Consider the following 20,704-nt stretch of genomic DNA (forward strand, 5'->3'; position numbering starts at 1 on the left):
GGCATTGGGACACAGATTAAGGGGGGACAGATGTGATTTGGATGAAGGGAGGAAGGAGGACAGCAATTGGAATTAGGATTCAGAGAGAGTGTGACAGGAGATTTGTAATAGAATACAGTCAGAGATTTGGTATTGGGATACGGAGAGATGGGGAGGTGGTGGTTAGGATTGGTACCGGGATACAGGGAGAGAGGGAGGTGGCGGTTAGATTTGGTATTGGGATAGGGATAATGTTTGGAATTATCCAAGCATGGATACAGGGCTATGAGCCGCAGGTTAAATTGGGAACTGACACAGGCCGGTGGGAAGAGCCCGGCATTGCAGAAATCCCCCCTCACCTTCGAGCAGATCCCGAGCCAATCCGGGCTCCGCTCCCGTCGAGCGGACGAAGTCTGACAGGACGGTATCCATGTCGACAGTCATGTGATCATGAAGTCCCACTGCTCATTGGCCAGCTCTGCATCTGGACAGGTCAGAGGTCAATCCATCACCCGCAGGAAAGCCTGTGGGATCTTCCATGCGGCAGATCACTGGAAAGGTGCAGAGAGGAGAGCGGTGGGAGAGGGGGAGAGAGGTACAGCCAGGGATGGGATGGGGGGGGGAGAAGAGCGAGCAAGGCAGCCGGGGTGGAGGGGAACAGATGAGGGTGGAGGGTGGAAAAGGGAAAGAGCCAGGGGTGGGGTGGGGTGGTGGGGAAGAGAGCCAGGTGGGTGGTGGTGGGAGGAGCAAGAGCCAGGGGTTGGGTGGTGGGAGAGAGAGCCAGGGTGGGATGGTGGTGGGTGAGGGGAGAGAGCCAGGGGTGGGATGGTGGGAAGGGCGAGAGAGTGAGCCAGGGGTGGGGTGTTGTGGGGGGGGGGGGGGGAAGAGATCCAGGGGTGGGGTGATGGGGGAGAGAGGCAGATCAGGAATCAAGCACTTTGGAGTCTGGACTGGCCACTGGATCAGTTCCCAGTCGATGGGGTACGGGGAGGTGATGTATTGTCCTATAATTCAATGCTGGCAGTCCGATCTCCCAGAACTGGGGTAGGCGTATGAGACGGTCCTCAGGGCAACCACCTGGGCCCCTCAGCCGAACGAGTCTGGTGCCAACCATCAGCCTGCTGTCTGAGCATTATCTTTCAATTTACTCACATTACTGTCAACTTCCCTCAGACCCACACACCGGTGGGAAGGGGAGAGAACAAATCACAGCAGCTGGTTGGCGTACCAGGCCGCACGTTGCTGGGACGTTTGAGGAAACCGGAGCACCAGGGGAGACCACAGAAGATCCACGGCAGGTCAGCATTGAATCTGGGTCTCTGCAGCCACAAGGTGTCACCAACAAGAGAGAACATCAGACTCTGGAGCAGAAGGGATGGGGTTGGGGAACCGCGGGGAGATGGAGGACAAAGGGGAGATTGAACGGGAGCTGATGAAAGCATGCAGCATGCATGCAGAGTGGTGGGTGTGTGGAATGTGCTGCCAGGTTGGAGGTGAAGGGAAATATCACCCAGGTGTTTAACAGGTATGCCTCTCAAAGTCCAACCATACATTCTTGTCATGAGAGGTGGAGCTGGGTAAGGCCGGCCAACGGGGCTCTGTTGAAGCTATATAGGGAATCCCCTGCACAGCGGATGCAACGGACTGCAGATCCAACCACACCATCAACTCCAGAGGATGATGGAGACGGGAGGTCACCGATGGCCTACGCTCCGCTGGAGCAAAGAGCCCAAGTAAGTAAGGAAAACAAGTATACAGCTCATGAACATGCAGAGATGGCGAAGGTGTGGATACTCTGCAGGTAGAAGGGATTAGATTAGTAAAGGGTTTAATTAGCTAGACAACCATCATAGGCCGAAGGGCCTATATTGCTGTGCACAAGGACATGGGAAAATATCTGAAGGGTTCGGGCTCTTTCGATACCATACCAGGGACAGACCCCAGCCTCATCCAAGTGTCCAACGGACGGGAGCAGAGAGGAATAGGATGTGGCCTCACGTACCATGATATGGTGAGGTCGAGCCAGCCGACCACCTAGGGGTCTCCTCAGCACTCTAGGGCGTCATCACAGAACCCTCCTCCAAGTTGATCGCAGCCCGTCTGGAAGGAGAAGAGAGAGTCAGAGAAACCGAGCGGCCACCCATCCACAACTACGCTCACACAATTTACAGGGAGCCATTAACTTCGAAGCTTCACCAGGCGACTGGGGGGACACTGGGATGAATGGGTGGGGGAGGGAATCACTGAGGGTTGTGGGGGAACAACCGGAAAGGGGTTGGGGGAACATTCCCAGGCGGGGGACAAATACCACGGGAGAGGGGAGAAGGTAAGTGGAAAAGCACACACACACACACTTTACCAGACCTGTGGGATCACTGCAGACCGGACACAGATTGGCAACACCCCACCCGCTCCCGATCTCACTCTCTGCCGGTCACGGCTGTCACGGTCAGTGCTCAGACTGCAGTGGGACCGCGCCACCCACCTGTGAACAAACACCGCACAAACAGATTTTAAACTGACGCCACACACCGCTGCTCCTCACCAGCTCGACAGCTCGGTGGTGACAGTGACACCCCTCCCACCTGCTCCCCAACAGGAAGCAGCCACCTCTCTGTGCCCACTCACCCTTCCCTCAACTGCTGTAGAGCCGTTGTTCAGCACACAGAAGCCCTTCAGCCCATCACATCCATGCCTGCCTCTTCGCCCACCATTGCGCCCAGCCCTAACCCAACCTCAGCAAGAGCACTACGCAGCACCTCTTTCATCCTCGACTGCACCTTTATATTTGCCTTGTTTCTGACCATAGACCGAAAGGCACAGGAGAAGAATCAGGCCACTTGGCCCATCGAGACTGCACCACCATTCCACTGTGGCTGATTATTCCTTTCTAGCCCATTCTCCTGACCCACTCACTTCTCAGGAAACTAAACAAAAGGTGCTGGCCTTTTAATCTACTCTAATGGAAACATATAAGATTATTGGGGGATTGGACAAGCTAGAGGCAGGAAACATGTTCCCGATGTTGGGGGAGTCCAGAACTAGAGGCCACAGTTTAAGAATAAGAGGTAGACAATTTAGAACGGAGTTGAGGAAAAACTTTTTCACACAGAGGGTTGCTGTTCTGTAGAATGCTCTGTCTCAGAAGGTAGTGGAGGCCAATTCTCTGGATTCTTTCAAAAAAGAGTTAGATAGAGCTCTTAAAGATAGCGGACGGAAGGGGTATGAGGAGAAGGCAGGAAAAGGGTACTGATTGTGGATGACCAGCCATGATCACAGTGAATGGCGGTGCTGGCTCAAAGGGCTGAATGGCCTACTCCTGCACCTATTGTCTATGATCAACCTAACCCTTGCCTCCCACAAAACCCTCTATTTTTCAATCATCTGTCTCTTAAATGTCCCTAAAAGTATCTGTATCTCCTGCGACGCCTAGCAGACTGTTCAACATACCTGCCACTCTCTGTGTAAAAAGAAACTATCTTTGGAGGAACGTATGGCAGGAGAGATGGGAGGGAGGCCAATCACCTGAACATTATGACCCCTTGTATGAGCCATTTCTGTCCAGGGAACAAGTTCCTGGCTGTCAACTCAAGTTATGCCCCTTATCATCTTGTACACCTCTATCAAGTCACCTTTCTCATCGTCCTTCACCCCAAAGAGAAAATCCCTGGCTCGCTCAACCTGCCCTCAGAGGACATGCTCTCTAATGCAGGCAGCATCACCAGAGAGGGGACTGACCGCTCGGGGCGAGGCAGGAGAGCCAGGGCTGACTGAACCTGCGGCACAGCGGCTAACGTAGCGCTTTACAGCGCCAGTGATCAGGGCACCTGACTGTAAGGAGTTTGCACGTTCTCCCCATGAACAGCATGGGTTTCCTCCCACGTTCCAGGGTTAGTGAGTGCTGGCGATGCTGTACTGGCGCCAGAAGCACGGCGACACTTGCCGGACCCCACCCCAAGCAGATCCTTGGGCCGTGTTGGTCATCGACACAAGAAACGATTTCACTGTGTTTCGCGCTAATGGTTAAATCCTCGGTTACCAGCCTGGCTTCAGCAGAGACAGACAGGAGAGGCACCGCCGGGGACAGTTCTCAGTGCCCAGCGTCAGGAATATGGCTCGGATCACTGCAGGAATGTCAAGAACGCTGGCAGGAATGTAGAGAGGAGGGGTTGACAGAGCACTGCCTCTTGTTTATGTGCTTTGGCAGAGGACTAGGGCAGGGTGGTAGGGGGAGGGGGGGGAAGAACAGGCCCTTCAGCCCACAACGTCCATGCTACCCATTGACATTGAAGGTTAGATTTGTCACACATACATCACAACAGTGAAATGCAGTGACCAACACAGTCCAAGGACGTGCTTGGAGGCAGCCCGCAACTCTGACTACTAACATAACATGCACATAACTTCCCAACCCTAACCCCCACGTCTTTGGAAAGTGGGTGGAAACTGAAGCACCCACAGGAATCCCGCGTGGTCACAGGGGGAACGTACAAGCTCGTTACAGACAGCAGCAGGAATTGCACCCCGATCGCTGGCTCTGTACATTCAAATCGACTCCCTTACCAGGTTCGACCCCTCACCCACACACCAGGGAGCAATTACCCACCGAGAACACGCAAACTACGGCGAATGCTGGGATCAAACCCGGGTCCCTGGCATTCTGAGGCAGTGCTTTAATCTGCCACTGAGCTGCCTCAGAACTTCAGTAGGTCTGTTCAGTGCACAGAGACATCCAACCACCTCCATGTCATCAAACACCGCCACCACCATACGGGTCAGGTGGAAGAAAAAACCCTTTGCCCCTCCCTCCAAAGAGGACTAGGTCACAACCCTGACCTGGCCACTGGCTGAGAGCTGACAGTGGGAGTCTACACACCATCCCTGCCAGCAGCATCTAAACACACAGAGCATTTACAGAGACCGTGAGTCAGAGGCAGCCTGGCTGAGGCGTGACACGGGCGGCCGACACATACCACAGCCAGCAAAAGCTGATGAAGCCTGAGATAGGCAGGGAGGGGGGACCTCAAGCATCAACAGGGGAGCAGCATGAGAGGAAATCAAGCTGTTAAATTGTCAGTATTAGTTGTAGGAACATTAAAAATGTGTTCTATGCACAGCAGACAGGTAAAGGCGAGGTTAGAGTAGGGCAGAAGGAGCACCAGACGCTCCCACTTGTGTCATCACCACTCCCTGAAAGCAAATTTGACTTAAGCAAACATTCTCAAAGCAAGACGTGTCAGCGTCACTGAGCTCCTGGGAGAGGTGACAGGCCTCTCTGCCCAGCAGCAGCCCCATATTGGCACCCATTGCTCGGGCTTCAGCCGGGCCTAAGGGGCAGCTTGAAGAATTAGAGACTCCAAACGTGGAAAAGATTGCAGAACCAGTTCTATAGCCCAGTGTCATATAGTGACAGATCCTTCTGTATCGTTACTGCACCCCAGTATTATACAAAGACCAGAGTAAAACTTATTATCAGAATACATACATCTCACCACATACAACCCCGAGATTCTTTTTCTGCAGGCATACTTAGCAAATCTATAGAACAGCAACTGTAAACAAATTATGCAAATGCAAATAATAATCAAAAACAGATCTGCCCGAACCAGTATTGTATCCCAGACTTCAACAATGACAGACCCATCACCATCGGTACCATACCCCGGTGTTATACAGTGACAGACCCATCCCCACTGGTACCATACCCCAGTGTTATACAGTGACAGACCCATCCCCACCGGTACCGTACCCCAGTGTTATACAGTGACAGACCCATCCCCACCGGTACCATACCCCGGTGTTATACAGTGACAGACCCGTCCCCACCAGTACTGTACCCCAGTGTTATACAGTGACAGACCCATGCACACCAGTACTGTACCCCAGTGTTATACAGTGACAGACCCGTCCCCACCGGTAACGTACCCCAGTGTTATACAGTGACAGACCCGTCCCCACCGGTAACGTACCCCAGTGTTATACAGTGATAGACCCATCCCCACCGGTAACGTACCCCAGTGTTATACAGTGACAGACCCGTCCCCACCGGTACCGTACCCGTGTTATACAGTGACAGACCCATCCCTACCGGTACTGTACCCCAGTGTTATACAGTGACAGACCCGTCCCCAACAGTACTGTACCCTGGTGTTATAAAATGACAGACCCACCCCCACTGGTACTGTACCCGTTATACAGTGACAGACCCGTCCCCAACAGTACTGTACCCTGGTGTTATACAGTGACAGACCCATCCCCACTGGTACTGTACCCTGGTGTTATACAGTGACAGACCTGTCCCCACTGGTACTGTACCCTGGTGTTATAAAATGACAGACCCACCCCCACCGGTACTGTACTCCAGTGTTATACAGTGACAAATACCCCAGGGTTGTGCAATTGCTCTCCTCATGAACCACATCCTGCTCCCAGTTGTGATCAGAGGCTTATTCTGAAGCCTGTATCCGTACCCTTGTCTGTCAGGAGACACTTTATTAACTCTGTGACTCATTCATGGCTGGCAGAAAGTAAAAATAACTTTACACCAACTTCCAGCCATTTTAACTCAGAAATAGGACAAATGTTTAAACTTTTTCCTCAGAGTTCCTTCCCTCTGGCTGACTGCATACACCAGGAGGAGGACTTATCACCTTTCCATACAAGTCAGCCATCAAGGCACACGTTGGGTGGCACTTTTTTCCTGCAAGGATAATTTTGTAAGTGGTTTTAGCCAGGCAAAGGAGGACCCATCGCCACACTGGAGAGAACCGGGGGCAATGAGGAGCTCTAGTTTCCTCCCACTTTCCAAAGACACACAGGTTAGGAAGTCGTGGACATGCTATGTTGGTGCTGGAATCACGGTGGCACTTGCAGGCTGCCTGTCACAATCCTCGGACTATGCTGGCTGTTGAAGAAAACGACGCAGTTCACTGTATGTTTCAATGCACATGAGCTTCTCAAAGCCCAACTCTACATCCCCATTGTGAGAGGTAGAAATGGGCAAGACGGGCGAGTGGGGCTCTGGTGAAGCTGCACAGGCCAATCTCCCGTACAGTGGATGCAATGGGTCACAGAAACATTGATGAACTCCAGCCAAACCATCAATTTCACAGGACGATGGAGAGCTAAGGGCCCAATTATAAGTATCTTTAAATCTAATGATCTTCTCAACTGACTCACAGAAAGGCATAGAGCCCATTCTCCTGCCTTCTCCACATAACCTTTGACATGCTTACTAATCAAGAAGCTGTCAACCTCTGCTTTAAATATGCCCAAGAACCTGGCCTTCACAGCCATCCATTGCAATGGATTCCACAGATTCACCAGCCTCTGGCTACAGAAATTCCCCAGCTGTTCTAAAGGGACATCCCTGATCCTACATCATTCTTCTGAACTGTGGGGCAGCTTACAGCATGGCAGCTGTCAGTCAAGCAACATCACTATGGAATTAGAGACCTGACAACAGGTTTACACACAGTGGCAAAATCCATTTAAAAAAAACTCTCCAGACATTGTTCAGTGCCTTCAAGATGGAGAGGCAGTCAACCCCAATCAACAGATTCACAGACAAACTTTAACAAGTTTCTGTAGGTGCACAGTGGAGAGCATCCTGACTGGTTGCATCAAGGCCTTGTATGGAAACACCAATGGTCGGGAATGAAAACGTCTACAGAGGTGGAGACGGCCTAGTTCATTACAGCAAAAGCTCTCCGCAACATAATCAGGCCGTTCAGCCTATCGGATCCTGCTCTACCATTCAATCACAGCTGACTTATTATCCCTCTCAACTCCATTCTCTTGCCTTTTCCACGTTACTATTGATGCCCTTACTAACAAAGAACCTATCATTAGCAAAAACAGGTGATCAACCTTCCTTTTAAATATTTATAGCAAGTATTCACCACCCTAAAAGTTTTCACGTTTCATTGCTTTAAAACATTGAATCACAGTGGAATTTAATTTGGCTTTTTTGACACTGATCAACAGGAAAAAAACTCTTTTGTATCATGACGAAGGGTCAAATCCCTTACTCACTCTTCCTTCAGTTAGTCTTGACATAGGGTCAAATCCCTTACTCACTCTTCCTTCAGTTAGTCCTGACGAAGGGTCTCGGCCTGAAACGTCGACTGCACCTCTTCCTCCTGGCCTGCTGCGTTCACCAGCAACTTTGATGTGTGTTGCTTGAATTTCCAGCATCTGCAGAATTCCTGTTGTTTGAAGTTAATATCCTGGAGTGGCCAAGTCAGAGTCCAGACCTCATTCCAATTGAGAATTTGTGGCTGTTCACTCATGATCCCTAAGTAATCTGACAGAGCTCGAGCAGTTTCGTAAATAAGAATGGGGAAAAACTGCAGTGTCCAGATGTGCAAAGCTGACAGAGACGGATCCACATGGACTCAAGGCTGTGTTTGCTGCCAAAGGAGACTTGAAGAGGGTGAATACTTATGCCATCAAGTATGTGTAATTAATTTAGATCACTCAGTAGAGATCAGTTTTCACTTTGACACAAAAGTCTTTTCTGTTGATCAGCGTCAAAAAAAAAGCCAAATTAAATCCACAGTGATTCAATTTGTAAAACAATAAAACTTCCGGGGGTGGGGTGGGGTGAATACTTTTTATTGGCACTGTATGCCCAATGAGCACGTTTACACAGAGTACTACCACAAGAGAGCAGTATCCATCATCGGGGCCCCCCACCCTCCAGGCCATTCACTACTACCACTGGGCAGGCGGTTTAGAGAAGCCCGAGGTACCACAGCACCAGGTTCAGGAACAGTTATTACCCTACAACCAACAGGCTCCTCCTGAACCAGCGTGGACAACTCCACTCACCACAACTCCGAACTGATTCCACAACCTACAGATTTACTTTTAAGGACTCTTTACAAGCCACGTTCTCTGGATATAGTTTTTATTTGCACAGTTCGTTTTCTTTTGCACATTGCTTGTTTGTCAGTCTGTCTTTTTATATATAGTTTTTCCACAAATTCTGTTGCAGTTCTTCATTTTCCTGTAAATGCCTGAAAGATCGAGATTCAAAGTATATGATTACACTACCCTGAGATTTATGTACTTGCAGGTATTTATAAAAGAAATACAGTAAAATTTATGAAAAACTTGAAAGTGAGTCGATCAGTTGTAGAATCAGTTCGGTGTTGAGGTGAGTGAAGCCACAGGGTTCTGAGGTAGCAACTGTTCCTGTACCTGGTGGTGTCCAGACTAAGTCTCCTGTACCTCCTGCCCAACGGCAGCAGTGAGAAGTGAGCATGGCCTGGAACGTGGGGGTCCTTGATCTTGAAGCTGCTTTCTTGTGGCAGCACTCCTTGGTGATATGTTCAATGTGGGGAGGGCTTTGCCCATGATGGACTGGTCTGCAACCACTACTTCCTGCACACTTTTCCATTCCCGGCCATTGCTGTTTCCACACCAGGCCATTGGGTAAACAATTAGGATACTAAATTTTGATAATAAACTTGCAACCAGACTGAGTGACTTCAACATGGGTCACAGAGACAGGTGCAGGGGGTACCGGTCTGCAGAGAGCGGAGTCAGAGGCAGTGGCTCTGCTCGGACACATTTGCTGACAACTGCCAGCGTCGCCTTTCACCACACAGCCAGGGGATGGGGTACGACGCACACTGCAGCAGGGTGGATCAGAAGCATCAAAGTCAGGCACAGGCATCAAGAGGAGATTGGCAGGTGCGATCCACCCCCTGCACCCGCCAACGTTCAGGACGATTCCAGGCAGGTGACAGAAAAGAAGATCAGATCTTCGCTGCCTCACTGCTCACTGTTACTCCAGTCACCATACGTGACGAAACATGGCTGATCCTCACACTGTGCCTGGGTCACCAGCAGTACAGATACAGACAACCACTTATAGCCACAAACCCCTTCCACCAGTGCTGTACCCAGGAGTTATAGTGACAGACCCTTCACCACTGGTACTGTACCCCAGTGTTATACAGTGACAGACCCGTTCCCATCAGTACTGTAGCTCAGTGTTATACAGCAACAGACCTGTCCCTACCGGTACTGTACCTCGTTGTTATACATTGACAGACCCGTCCCCACTGGTACTGTACCCTGGTGTTATACAGTGACAGACCCATCCCCACCGGTACCGTACCCCGGTGTCATACAGTGACAGACCCATCCCCACCGGTACCGTACCCCAGTGTCATACAGTGACAGACCCATCCCCATCAGTACTGTAGCTCAGTGTTATACAGCAACAGACCTGTCCCTACCGGTACTGTACCCCAGTGTTATACAGTGACAGACCCATCCCCACCGGTACTGTACCCCAGTGTTATACAGTGACAGACCCATCCCCACAGGTACTGTACCCCAGTGTTATACAGCGATAGACCCGTCCCCACCGGTAACGTACCCCAGTGTTATACAGTGACAGACCCATCCCCACCGGTACTGTACCCCAGTGTTATACAGTGACAGACCCATCCCCACAGGTACTGTACCCCAGTGTTATACAGTGATAGACCCGTCCCCACAGGTACTGTACCCCAGTGTTATACAGTGACAGACCCGTCCCCACCGGTACTGTACCCCGGTGTTATACAGTGATAGACCCGTCCCCACCGGTACTGTACCCCGGTGTTATACAGCGATAGACCCGTCCCCACCGGTAACGTACCCCAGTGTTATACAGTGATAGACCCATCCCCACCGGTAACGTACCCCAGTGTTATACAGTGATAGACCCATCCCCACCGGTACTGTACCCCGGTGTTATACAGCGATAGACCCGTCCCCACCGGTAACGTACCCCAGTGTTATACAGTGATAGACCCATCCCCACCGGTACTGTACCCCGGTGTTATACAGCGATAGACCCGTCCCCACCGGTAACGTACCCCAGTGTTATACAGTGATAGACCCATCCCCACCGGTAACGTACCCCAGTGTTATACAGTGATAGACCCATCCCCACCGGTACCGTACCCCAGTGTTATACAGTGACAGACCCGCCCCACCGGTACCGTACCCCAGTGTTATACAGTGACAGACCCGTCCCCACTGGTACCGTACCCCAGTGTTATATAGTGACAGACCCATCCCCACAGGTACTGTACCCCAGTGTTATACAGTGACAGACCCATCCCCACAGGTACTGTACCCCAGTGTTATACAGTGATAGACCCATCCCCACCGGTACTGTACCCCGGTGTTATACAGCGATAGACCCGTCCCCACCGGTACTGTACCCCGGTGTTATACAGCGATAGACCCGTCCCCACCGGTAACGTACCCCAGTGTTATACAGTGATAGACCCATCCCCACCGGTAACGTACCCCAGTGTTATACAGTGATAGACCCATCCCCACCGGTACCGTACCCCAGTGTTATACAGTGACAGACCCGCCCCACCGGTACCGTACCCCAGTGTTATACAGTGACAGACCCGTCCCCACTGGTACCGTACCCCAGTGTTATACAGTGACAGACCCATCCCCACCGGTACCGTACCCCAGTGTTATACAGTGACAGACCCGCCCCACCGGTACCGTACCCCAGTGTTATACAGTGACAGACCAGTCCCCACCAGTACTGTACCCCAGTGTTATACAGTGATGTAAACTAACAGATTATCACCCACAAGAAATGCAGTATGATAGCAAAAACCTACAGGCACTCTGAAAGAACAGGAAGATTTTTGATCGATGCCCATCTCCCTCTCTGCGATGCTGTCAGACCTGCAGTCTAATTTTCAGAATTTCCTGTTTTTCTACCAAGCAAGGCGTTGCACCTAGAGCTACGATGTTCTGCAGAGTAGGCGAAGTTTGAAACCGGGCTCGTCAGGAGGGTGCACAGAGCTAAAGTGAACGAAAGCAAGAATGCGAGCCCACACCGAAGGTTGAGACCCAATTTATATAACAATACGGTGCTTGGTATTACCACACAATCCATTTGCTCTCTAACCACAGCAATAGTGTGGAGGGAAATCAGCCCTTTAATAAAACTAAGTCCCGTCCTCCCATACACTAGACTTTAACAGGAGTTTGAACGCGAAGCCAACCTTGGTTGAATACCCGCTGACTGGTTTGCTTCCTGTGAAGGAATGAGGAGTGGGGACAGAGCTGGCCTAAGGAACCAGCTCAATAAGTGGCGGCCGGGGAAAAGAGCCCGGTGCTCCGCCATCCTTGCCCTGGGTCCAGCCACAAGAAGAGCGCACCCCCGGGAGACGGTTCCAAGAAGAGGGACTCAGTCCACCCCCTCCACCTCCCGTGCCAGAAGGGCACAGGGAAAAGCTACGGCACAGCCGAGCCTATACCCACCAGGGGTAGCGCGTCCACCTGAGCCCAAGGCTTTTTTTGGGGCCCAGCGGGTAGGAAGTCCGTCGCAGAGGCGGGCGGGTGGGTGGGCGCCGAGCCTTACCTTCCCTTCCCCCGTCAGCAGTCGCTCCAGAAGTGGCCACGCATCCCCGAGAGGCGGCGCCCGGCCAATGAGAGGTGGGTGGGGAGGGGTGCAGCGAGGCCGTAAAACCGAGCCCCCGGGTCCCGGCCGCAACGACAAGGCCTCTCACTCCTCCCAGTGCAACCGAACCTGCTGGACCGGAGGACCCAACCTGACTGACGGGCGCCGCCAACCAATGGTCGGCTAGGTTGCCCCTGGTTACGTTGGACACTGGAGGCCACTAAGCCGACCAATCACCGCGCTGGGTGGGAGGGCTCGGTCCCCAGTCAAGAGGGATTGGAAGGAACGTCAGGCGACATCATCGGCGGCGGAGCGGATGATGTAACCGCGACTGGTGGTCTTACGTCATCTGATGAACATCATAGGGAGCCAAGACGTGACGTTTCCTGTATTTCAAAGTCGAATTCATTGCATCTCATCTGGTATGAAGAGGCCTCGGACCGGGATCGGAAAAAGCTGCAGAGGCTTCGGGTTCAAGTTTAATTCCATTCTACCATACACTTGATACAGCCAAACGAAACGCTGTTCCTCTGGGGCCGGATGCAAAACACAGAACCAATATTCACGCACATATAGCAGATTTAATTTTGATAGCAGGAAAGCATAGTTTTATATAAATAGATATATATTTAAACTTATAATAATATAGCCCAGGCAACACACATCAAAGTTGCTGGTGAACGCAGCAGGCCAGGCAGCATCTGTAGGAAGAGGTGCAGTCGACGTTTCAGGCCGAGACCCTTCGTCAGGACTAACTGAAGGAAGAGTGAGTAAGGGATTTGAAAGTTGGAGGGGGAGGGGGAGATCCAAAATGACAGGAGAAGACAGGAGGGGGAGGGATGGAGCCAAGAGCTGGACAGGTGATTGGCAAAAGGGATATGAGAAGATCATGGGACAGGAGGCCCAGGGAGAAGGAAAAGGGGGAGGGGGGAAAAACGCAGAGGATAGGCAAGGGGTATAGTGAGAGGGACAGAGAGAGAAAAAGGAGAGTGAGAGAAAGAATGTGTGGATATAAATAACAGATGGGGTACGAGGGGGAGGTGGGGCATTAGCAGAAGGTGGGGAAGTCGATGTTCATGCCACCAGGTTGGAGGCTACCCAGACGGAATATAGGGTGTTGTTCCTCCAACCTGAGTGTGGCTTCATCTTTACAGTAGAGGAGGCCGTGGATAGACATGTCAGAATGGGAATGGGATGTGGAATTAAAATGTGTGGCCGCTGGGAAATCCTGCTTTCTCTGGCGGACAGAGCATAGGTGTTCAGCAAAATGATTTCCCAATCTGCGTCGGGTCTCGCCAATATATAAAAGGCCACATCGGGAGCACCGGACGCAGTATATCACCCCAGCCGACTCACAGGTGAAGTGTTGCCTCACCTGGAAGGACTGTCTGGGACCCTGAATGGTGGTAAAGGAGGAAGTGTAGGGGAATGTGTAGCACTTGTTCCACTTACACGGATAAGTGCCAGGAGGGAGATCAGTGGGGAGGAATGGGGGGGACGAATGGACAAAGGAGTCACGTAGGGAGTGATCCTTGCGGAAATTGGGGGGGAGAGGGAAAGATGTGCTTCGTGGTGGGATCCCATTGGAGGTGGTGGAAGTTACGGAGAATAATATGCTGGACCCAGAGGCTGGTGGGGTGGTAGGTGAGGACCAGGGGAACCCTATTCCTAGTGGGGTGGCGGGAGGATGGAATGAGAGCAAACGTGCGTGAAATGGGGGAGATGCGTTTGAGAGCAGAGTTGATGGTGGAGGAAGGGAAGCCCCTTTCTTTAAAAAAGGAAGATATCTCCCTCGTCCTGGAATGAAAAGCCTCATCCTGAGAGCAGATGCGGCGGAGACGGAGGAATTGCGAGAAGGGGATGGCGTTTTTGCAAGAGACAGGGTGAGAAGAGGAATAGTCCAGATAGCTGTGAGAGTCAGTAGGCTTATAGTAGACATCAGTGGATAAGCTGTCTCCAGAGATAGAGACAGAAAGATCTAGAAAGGGGAGGGAGGTGTCGGAAATGGACCAGGTAAACTTGAGGGCAGGGTGAAAGTTGGAGGCAAAGTTAATAAAGTCAACGAGCTCAGCATGCGTGCAGGAAGCAGCGCCAATGCAGTCGTCGATGTAGCGAAGGAAAAGTGGAGGACAGATACCAGAATAGGTACGGAACATAGATTGTTCCACAAAGCCAACAAAAAGGCAGGCGTAGCTAGGACCCATGCGGGTGCCCATAGCTACACCTTTAGTTTGGAGGAAGTGGGAGGAGACAAAGGAGAAGTTATTAAGAGTAAGGACTAATTCCGCTAGACGGAGCAGAGTGGTGGTAGAGGGGAACTGATTAGGTCTGGAATCCAAAAAGAAGTGTAGAGCTTTGAGACCTTCCTGATGGGGGATGGAAGTATATAGGGACTGGACATCCATGGTGAAAATAAAGCGGTGGGGGCCAGGGCCACACGAACATAGGTCGGAAGGGATTGAACAAGGGGGGGATAAGACCGTGTCGAGGTATGCAGAAACGAGTTCGGTGGGGCAGGAGCAAGCTGAGACAATAGGTCTGCCAGGACAGGCAGGTTTGTGGATCTTGGGTAGGAGGTAGAAACGGGAAGTGCAGGGTGTGGGAACTATAAGGTTGGTAGCAGTGGATTGGAGATCCCCTGAGCAGATAAAGTCGGTGATGGTGTGGGAGACAATGGCCTGGTGCTCCTTAGTGGGGTCACGATCGAGGGGTAAATAAGAGGAGGTATCCGCGAGTTGTCGCTGTGCCTTGGTAAGGTAGAGGTCAATGCGCCAGACTACGACAGCACCCCCCTTATTGGCGGGTTTAATAGTAAGGTTAGGATTAGTGCGGAGGGAGTGGAGAGCAGAGCGTTCGGAAGGAGTGAGGTTGGACTGGGAACAAGGTGTGTGTTGCTTGAATTTCCAGCATCTGCAGAATTTCTTGTGTTTGCGTTGTTAAATAATATAGCCCAATTCGCTGACCGGCGTGACCTGGAGATTGATGGTGCATGGTTGTTGCCCTGGGGGCCACCTTTCTGTGAGCACAGCACAAGCCTCAGGGCTGTAGACTCAGTCAGCTCCATCATGGGCACTAGCCTCAACACCATCAAAGACATCTTCAAAAGGCAATGCCTCAAAAAGGTGGTGCTAATCACCCAGGATATGCCCTCTTCTCATTGCTACCATCAGGGAGGAGGTACAGGAGACCGAGGACACACAGTCAGTGTTTCGGGAGCAGCCTCTTCCCCTCCACAATCAGATTTCTGAACAGACGATGAACCCACGAACACTACCTCACTATTTTTGCTGTATCTATTTAATTTTAATGTATATTTCTTATTGAAATTTATTGTACATCTTATGCATTGAAAAACACCAAATTTTACAGCATATGCCAGTGATTATAAACCTGATTCTGATTGTGATTGTCATGTCCAAATTTACTTGCAGCAGCATCAGGGATCATAACATCAGATAGCAGCAATTACAAGAAAAGGATAAATTAAGCATAACTTGTACAGTTTATTGTACAATTAGAATTTTTAAAACTCCACTAAAGTGCAAAGTGATCAGAGTGGTTACTGAAGTAGTGGGTAGGCTTGTGACGGTTGGATTGTGATGGTTGAACGGAAGTAACTGTTCCTGAACCCGGGACGCTGGGCTTCAGGCTGATGGTAGATGGATGAAGGTGGCCTGGCCCGCATGGTGGGGGTCTTTGATGATGGACATTGTTTTCTTGAGGCAGCCCCTCCTGTCGATACTCCCGATGGTGGGGAGGGAGGAATATTGCCGTGATGTACCGGGCTGAGTCCAGTCCTCTTTGCAGCTTCTTATGTTCCTGTGCGTTGGAATTGCCGTACCAGGACGTGACCATGGCACGTCAACAAAAACTTTTATAGTTGTACCATGGAGAGCATTCTGACAGGCTACATCACTGTCTGGTATGGAGGGGCTACTGCACAGGACCGAAAGAAGCTGCAGAAGGTTGTAAATCTAGTCAGCTCCATCTTGGGCACTAGCCTACAAAGTACCCACGACATCTTCAGGGAGCAGTGTCTCAGAAAGACAGCGTCCATTATTAAGGACCTCCAGCACCCAGGGCATGCCCTTTTCTCACTGTTACCATCAGGGAGGAGATACAGAAGCCTGAAGGCACACACTCAGCGATTCAGGAACAGCTTCTTCCCCTCTGCCATCCGATTGCAAAATGGACACTGAAGCCTTGAACACTACCTCACTTTTTTGATTTCTGTTTTATTTGCACTTTTTAAAAACCTATTTAATATATGTGTACGGTTATTTATTTATTTATTGATTGATGATTATCATCATTATTTTTATTTTATTTATTTTTTAATTTATTATTTTTATTTTCCTCCCTTGATGTTCCCTCCCCTATTATTTTTTTTCTAGATTATGTATTGCATTGAACTGCTGCTGCAAAGTTAACAAATTTCACGTCACATGCCGATGATAATAAACTTGATTCTGATTCTGATGCAACCAGACAGGGACACTTCGTACAAAACATCAGTAGAAGTTTAATGGAGTCTCCAGTGACGGGCTGGGATTAAGTTGAGAAGGTTGAAGGTGCACTGCATGTAGACAATATTGTAAGAAAGCAGAGTGTGGGGTCAAGGGTTCATCTATCGTTGGGGGTTCAGAGATCCAGGTTCCTAGGAGTGGATATCACCAACAGCCTGTCCTGGTCTGAACATGTAGATGCCAGGGCCAACACAACCAGTGTGCAGAAGACAACATCCTGAGCAAATACTCACCAACCAAATAAATAAATGAATGAATGAATGAATAGGTGGATAGATAGATAAGTAAGCAATAAATATTGACAACACGAGTTGCGTAGGCTTTAAAAGTCAGTCTATAGATTGCAGAATCAGTTCAGTTTATTACTTAATGTAATGCCTGCACTGTTTTGTGCACTGGGTAGGTCTGTAGTCTAGTGTAGTTTTTGTATTGTTTTATGTAGCACCACGGTCCTGAAAAACACTGTCTCATTTTCACTGTGTACTGTAGCAGCAGTTATGGTCAAAATGACAATAAAAAGTGACTTGACTTGACAATGATGGGGTGAGTGAAGTTATCTCCTGGGAATCACTGTTCCTGAACCTGGTGGTGTGAGTCCTGAGGCTCCTGTACCTCCTTCCTGATGGCAGCAGCGAGAAGAGAGCATGGCCTGGTTGGTGGGGGTCCCTGATGACAGACGCTGCTCTCCTGTGACTGTGCCCCATGTAGACATGTTCAATGGTGGGGAGGGAAGTTTTTCATTGAGCTGTGGTACACATGACAATAATAAAACAATTTCCAGTCTATTTCAAATGAGCAGGGAAGCAGGCCATTCTGCCCAACTTATTCATGCAACCAACATGTCCATCTGATCAAGTCCCATTCGCCCCTGTGTGGCCCATACCCCTCTAAACATTTCCTATCGGTGTACCTGTCCATATCCCTCTAAACCTTTCCTATCCGTGTACCTGTCCGTATCCCTCTAAACCTTTCCTATCGGTGTACCTGTCCGTATCCCTCTAAACCTTTCCTATCCGTGTACCTGTCCGTATCCCTCTAAACCTTTCCTATCCGAGTACCTGTCCGTATCCCTCTAAACCTTTCCTATCCGTGTACCTGTCCATATCCCTCTAAACCTTTCCTATCCGTGTACCTGTCCATATCCCTCTAAACCTCTGCTATCCGTGTACCTGTCCCTATCCCTCTAAACCTTTCCTATCCCTGTACCTGTCCACATCCCTCTAAACCTTTCCTATCCATGTACCTGTCCATATCCCTCTAAACCTCTGCTATCCGTGTACCTGTCCCTATCCCTCTAAACCTTTCCTATCCCTGTACCTGTCCACATCCCTCTAAACCTTTCCTATCCGTGTACCTGTCCATATCCCTCTAAACCTTTCCTATCCGTGCACCTGCCCTAGTACCTTTAAATGTTCATATACCTGGTTCAACCATTGCCTCTGGCCACTCGTTCCATCTACTAATCACCCTCTGAAGAAGTCGCCCTTTGGCTTCGTGTTAAATCTTCCCCGAGGATCATCACCTCATCCTGGTGGAGAGGTTTGTGAGTTCCTGAGATCCCAAGAGCGATGCGGTCTGAAGTTTAGCTCCTGGTAGGGTCACCCATGGTGGTAAGGTCAAAGGGGAGACTACGGACAAAGAGCGATCCAACAAAGATCTCAGCAGAAGATGACATCCCAAGAGCAGTGAGGGTGAAGGAAGGGTCCAGCAGCAAAGGGTCTCCAGCTGTCTTGTACTCCAGGCCACTGGACCCTGCCCCCGGTCTGTCAACGAACGTGTGGTGATGCCTGTGCCTCAGCCTCCCCACAAGGTCAAGTACGGGGGTTCTCCAGTCAGGGAAAATCCCTGAGGAGAACATCATCCTCGACCCGAGTGATCACACTACTAAATCTCTCCTCTCCTACCTTAAATCTGTGCCCTCTCATCTTCGATTTCCTTTCCCGGGGCGGGAGGGGGAGGTTAAATACTGTGTGCATTCACCCTGCCTACGTGCCCCGTGAATGCATCCCACACTTTGGAAAAATTGGTTGGTAAACCTACGCTTACCATTCATGAACATAACAAGATGCTGTGGAAACGCCAGCATTTATCACTCATTCTTAACCAGGATGAGGGAGCATATCACTCCTGTCCTAACTACTCTGCACTGGCCTCCTGTATCTTTTAGAATTGGTTTTAAAGTTCTCTTGCTTGTTTTTGAAACTCTCACTGCTCTGGGATCGGGGTACATCACAGAATCGTTTTCATTTTAGTTTTATAATCCTGTTCAAGCTCTCAGGTCTTCTTCCGCTGGTCTCTAAAATTTAAGCAATTCCCCTCAAAAGATAATTTTATAACAACGCTTCAAAACTGGGGAGTTGAATACCTAAAACTGAAAGGGATGCAGACTCAGTTGACAGTTTTGAACGCCAGTTCAAAACCTATTTGTTTAACCTTGCTTTTAACTAACATCTTTTTGCTTTTATTTATATGTTTGCCCTTTATCCCTTTTTGTGAAGCACTTCAAACTACATTGTTTATATGAAAAGTGCTCAATAAGTAAGTTATTGTTATGAATAAGCCTCAGAAATTTTGCATTTGCCTATCCCCTCCTGCTGATGTTAATCTCGCCATTCTGGTTGACAGAGAACTGTAGAATATTATTAGTCCTTTGTGCTACCTAGATGTTGCTTTGCATGGAGACCCCTCATCAGGACTAACTGAAAGAAGAAATCATAAGAGATTTGAAAGTGGGAGGGGGAAAGGGAGATCCGAAATGATAGAAGACAGGAGGGGGAGAGATGGAGCTAAGAGCTGGAAAGTTGATTGGCAATAGGGATACGAGGCTGGAGAAGGGAGAGGATCATGGGACGGGAGGCCTAGGGAGAAAGAAAGGGGGAGGAGAGCCCAGAGGATGGGCAAGGAGTTACAGTGAGAGGGACAGAGGGTCAGCTTGCTCCTGCCCCACTGAACTCATTTATGCACACCTCAACACTGTTTTATCCCCCCCGTTCAATCCCTTCCCACCTATGTTCGTGACACTTCTTACGCTCTGAGCTTTTTCAATGATTTTAAGTTCCCTGGTCCCCACCACTTTATTTTCACCATGGATGTCCAGTCTCTATATCCTCCATCCCCCACCAGGAAGGTCTCAAAGCTCTCCGCTTCTTTTTGGATTCCAGACCTAACCAGTTCCCCTCTACCACCACTTTGCTCCGTCTAGCGGAATTAGTCCTTACTCTTAATAATTTTTCCTTTGACTCCTCCCACTTCCTCCAAACTAAAGGTCCCAGCTATGCCTGCCTTTTTGTTGGCTTTGTGGAACAATCCATGTTCCAAGCCTATACTGGTATCTGTCCCCCACTTTTCCTTCGCTACATCGTCTTCTCCTATCACTTCGGATCTCCTCCTCCCCCTTCCACTTTCAAATCTCTTACTATCTCTTCTTTCAGTTAGTCCTGACGAAGGGTCTCGGCCCGAAACGTCGACTGTACCTCTTCCTAGAGATGCTGCCTGGCCTGCTGCGTTCATCGGCATTTTTTGTGTGTGTTGCTTGAATTTCCAGCATCTGCAGATTTCTGCCTGTTTGCATCAATGTAAACTCAATGTATTCTGATAGTGATCTATAAAACTATTTAAAACACTCAGCGTGCAACACCCACAAAATGCTGGCATTTAAATAACTTTCAGTCCTCTCCTGAAGATACTTAATCTCCGAAGTCTGCTCCCATCCAGTCAACCCACACTCCCTCCTGTATTTCAACTCAAAGAAGGGGAAAGA

The 20,704-nt window shown here is 49.9% G+C and overlaps 1 protein-coding gene across 7 annotated transcripts in view; it reads right to left on the reverse strand.

Moving 5' to 3' along the window:
* Positions 1-12,580, reverse strand: part of otud7b (OTU deubiquitinase 7B) — a 29,917-nt gene extending 17,337 nt beyond the window's left edge. For 2 of the 7 annotated variants that reach the window (XM_072282740.1, XM_072282686.1), the window contains exons 1-3: positions 12,380-12,580; positions 1,982-2,079; positions 339-530 (exon numbers count right to left, since the gene is read on the reverse strand). In XM_072282740.1, the coding sequence (XP_072138841.1) occupies positions 339-423 (85 nt within the window). In that variant the 5' untranslated portion in view covers positions 424-530; positions 1,982-2,079; positions 12,380-12,580. Of the gene's footprint in view, positions 1-338; positions 531-1,981; positions 2,080-2,343; positions 2,465-4,018; positions 4,037-11,630; positions 11,818-12,379 lie in introns of those variants that run through there. The other 5 variants (XM_072282705.1, XM_072282695.1, XM_072282724.1 and 2 more) reach the window with 5 other exon arrangements.
* Between the last annotated feature and the right edge of the window lie 8,124 nt (positions 12,581-20,704).

The sequence above is a fragment of the Mobula birostris genome, chromosome 2 (genome assembly GCF_030028105.1).
Source record: "Mobula birostris isolate sMobBir1 chromosome 2, sMobBir1.hap1, whole genome shotgun sequence".
Lineage (NCBI taxonomy): Eukaryota > Metazoa > Chordata > Chondrichthyes > Myliobatiformes > Myliobatidae > Mobula > Mobula birostris.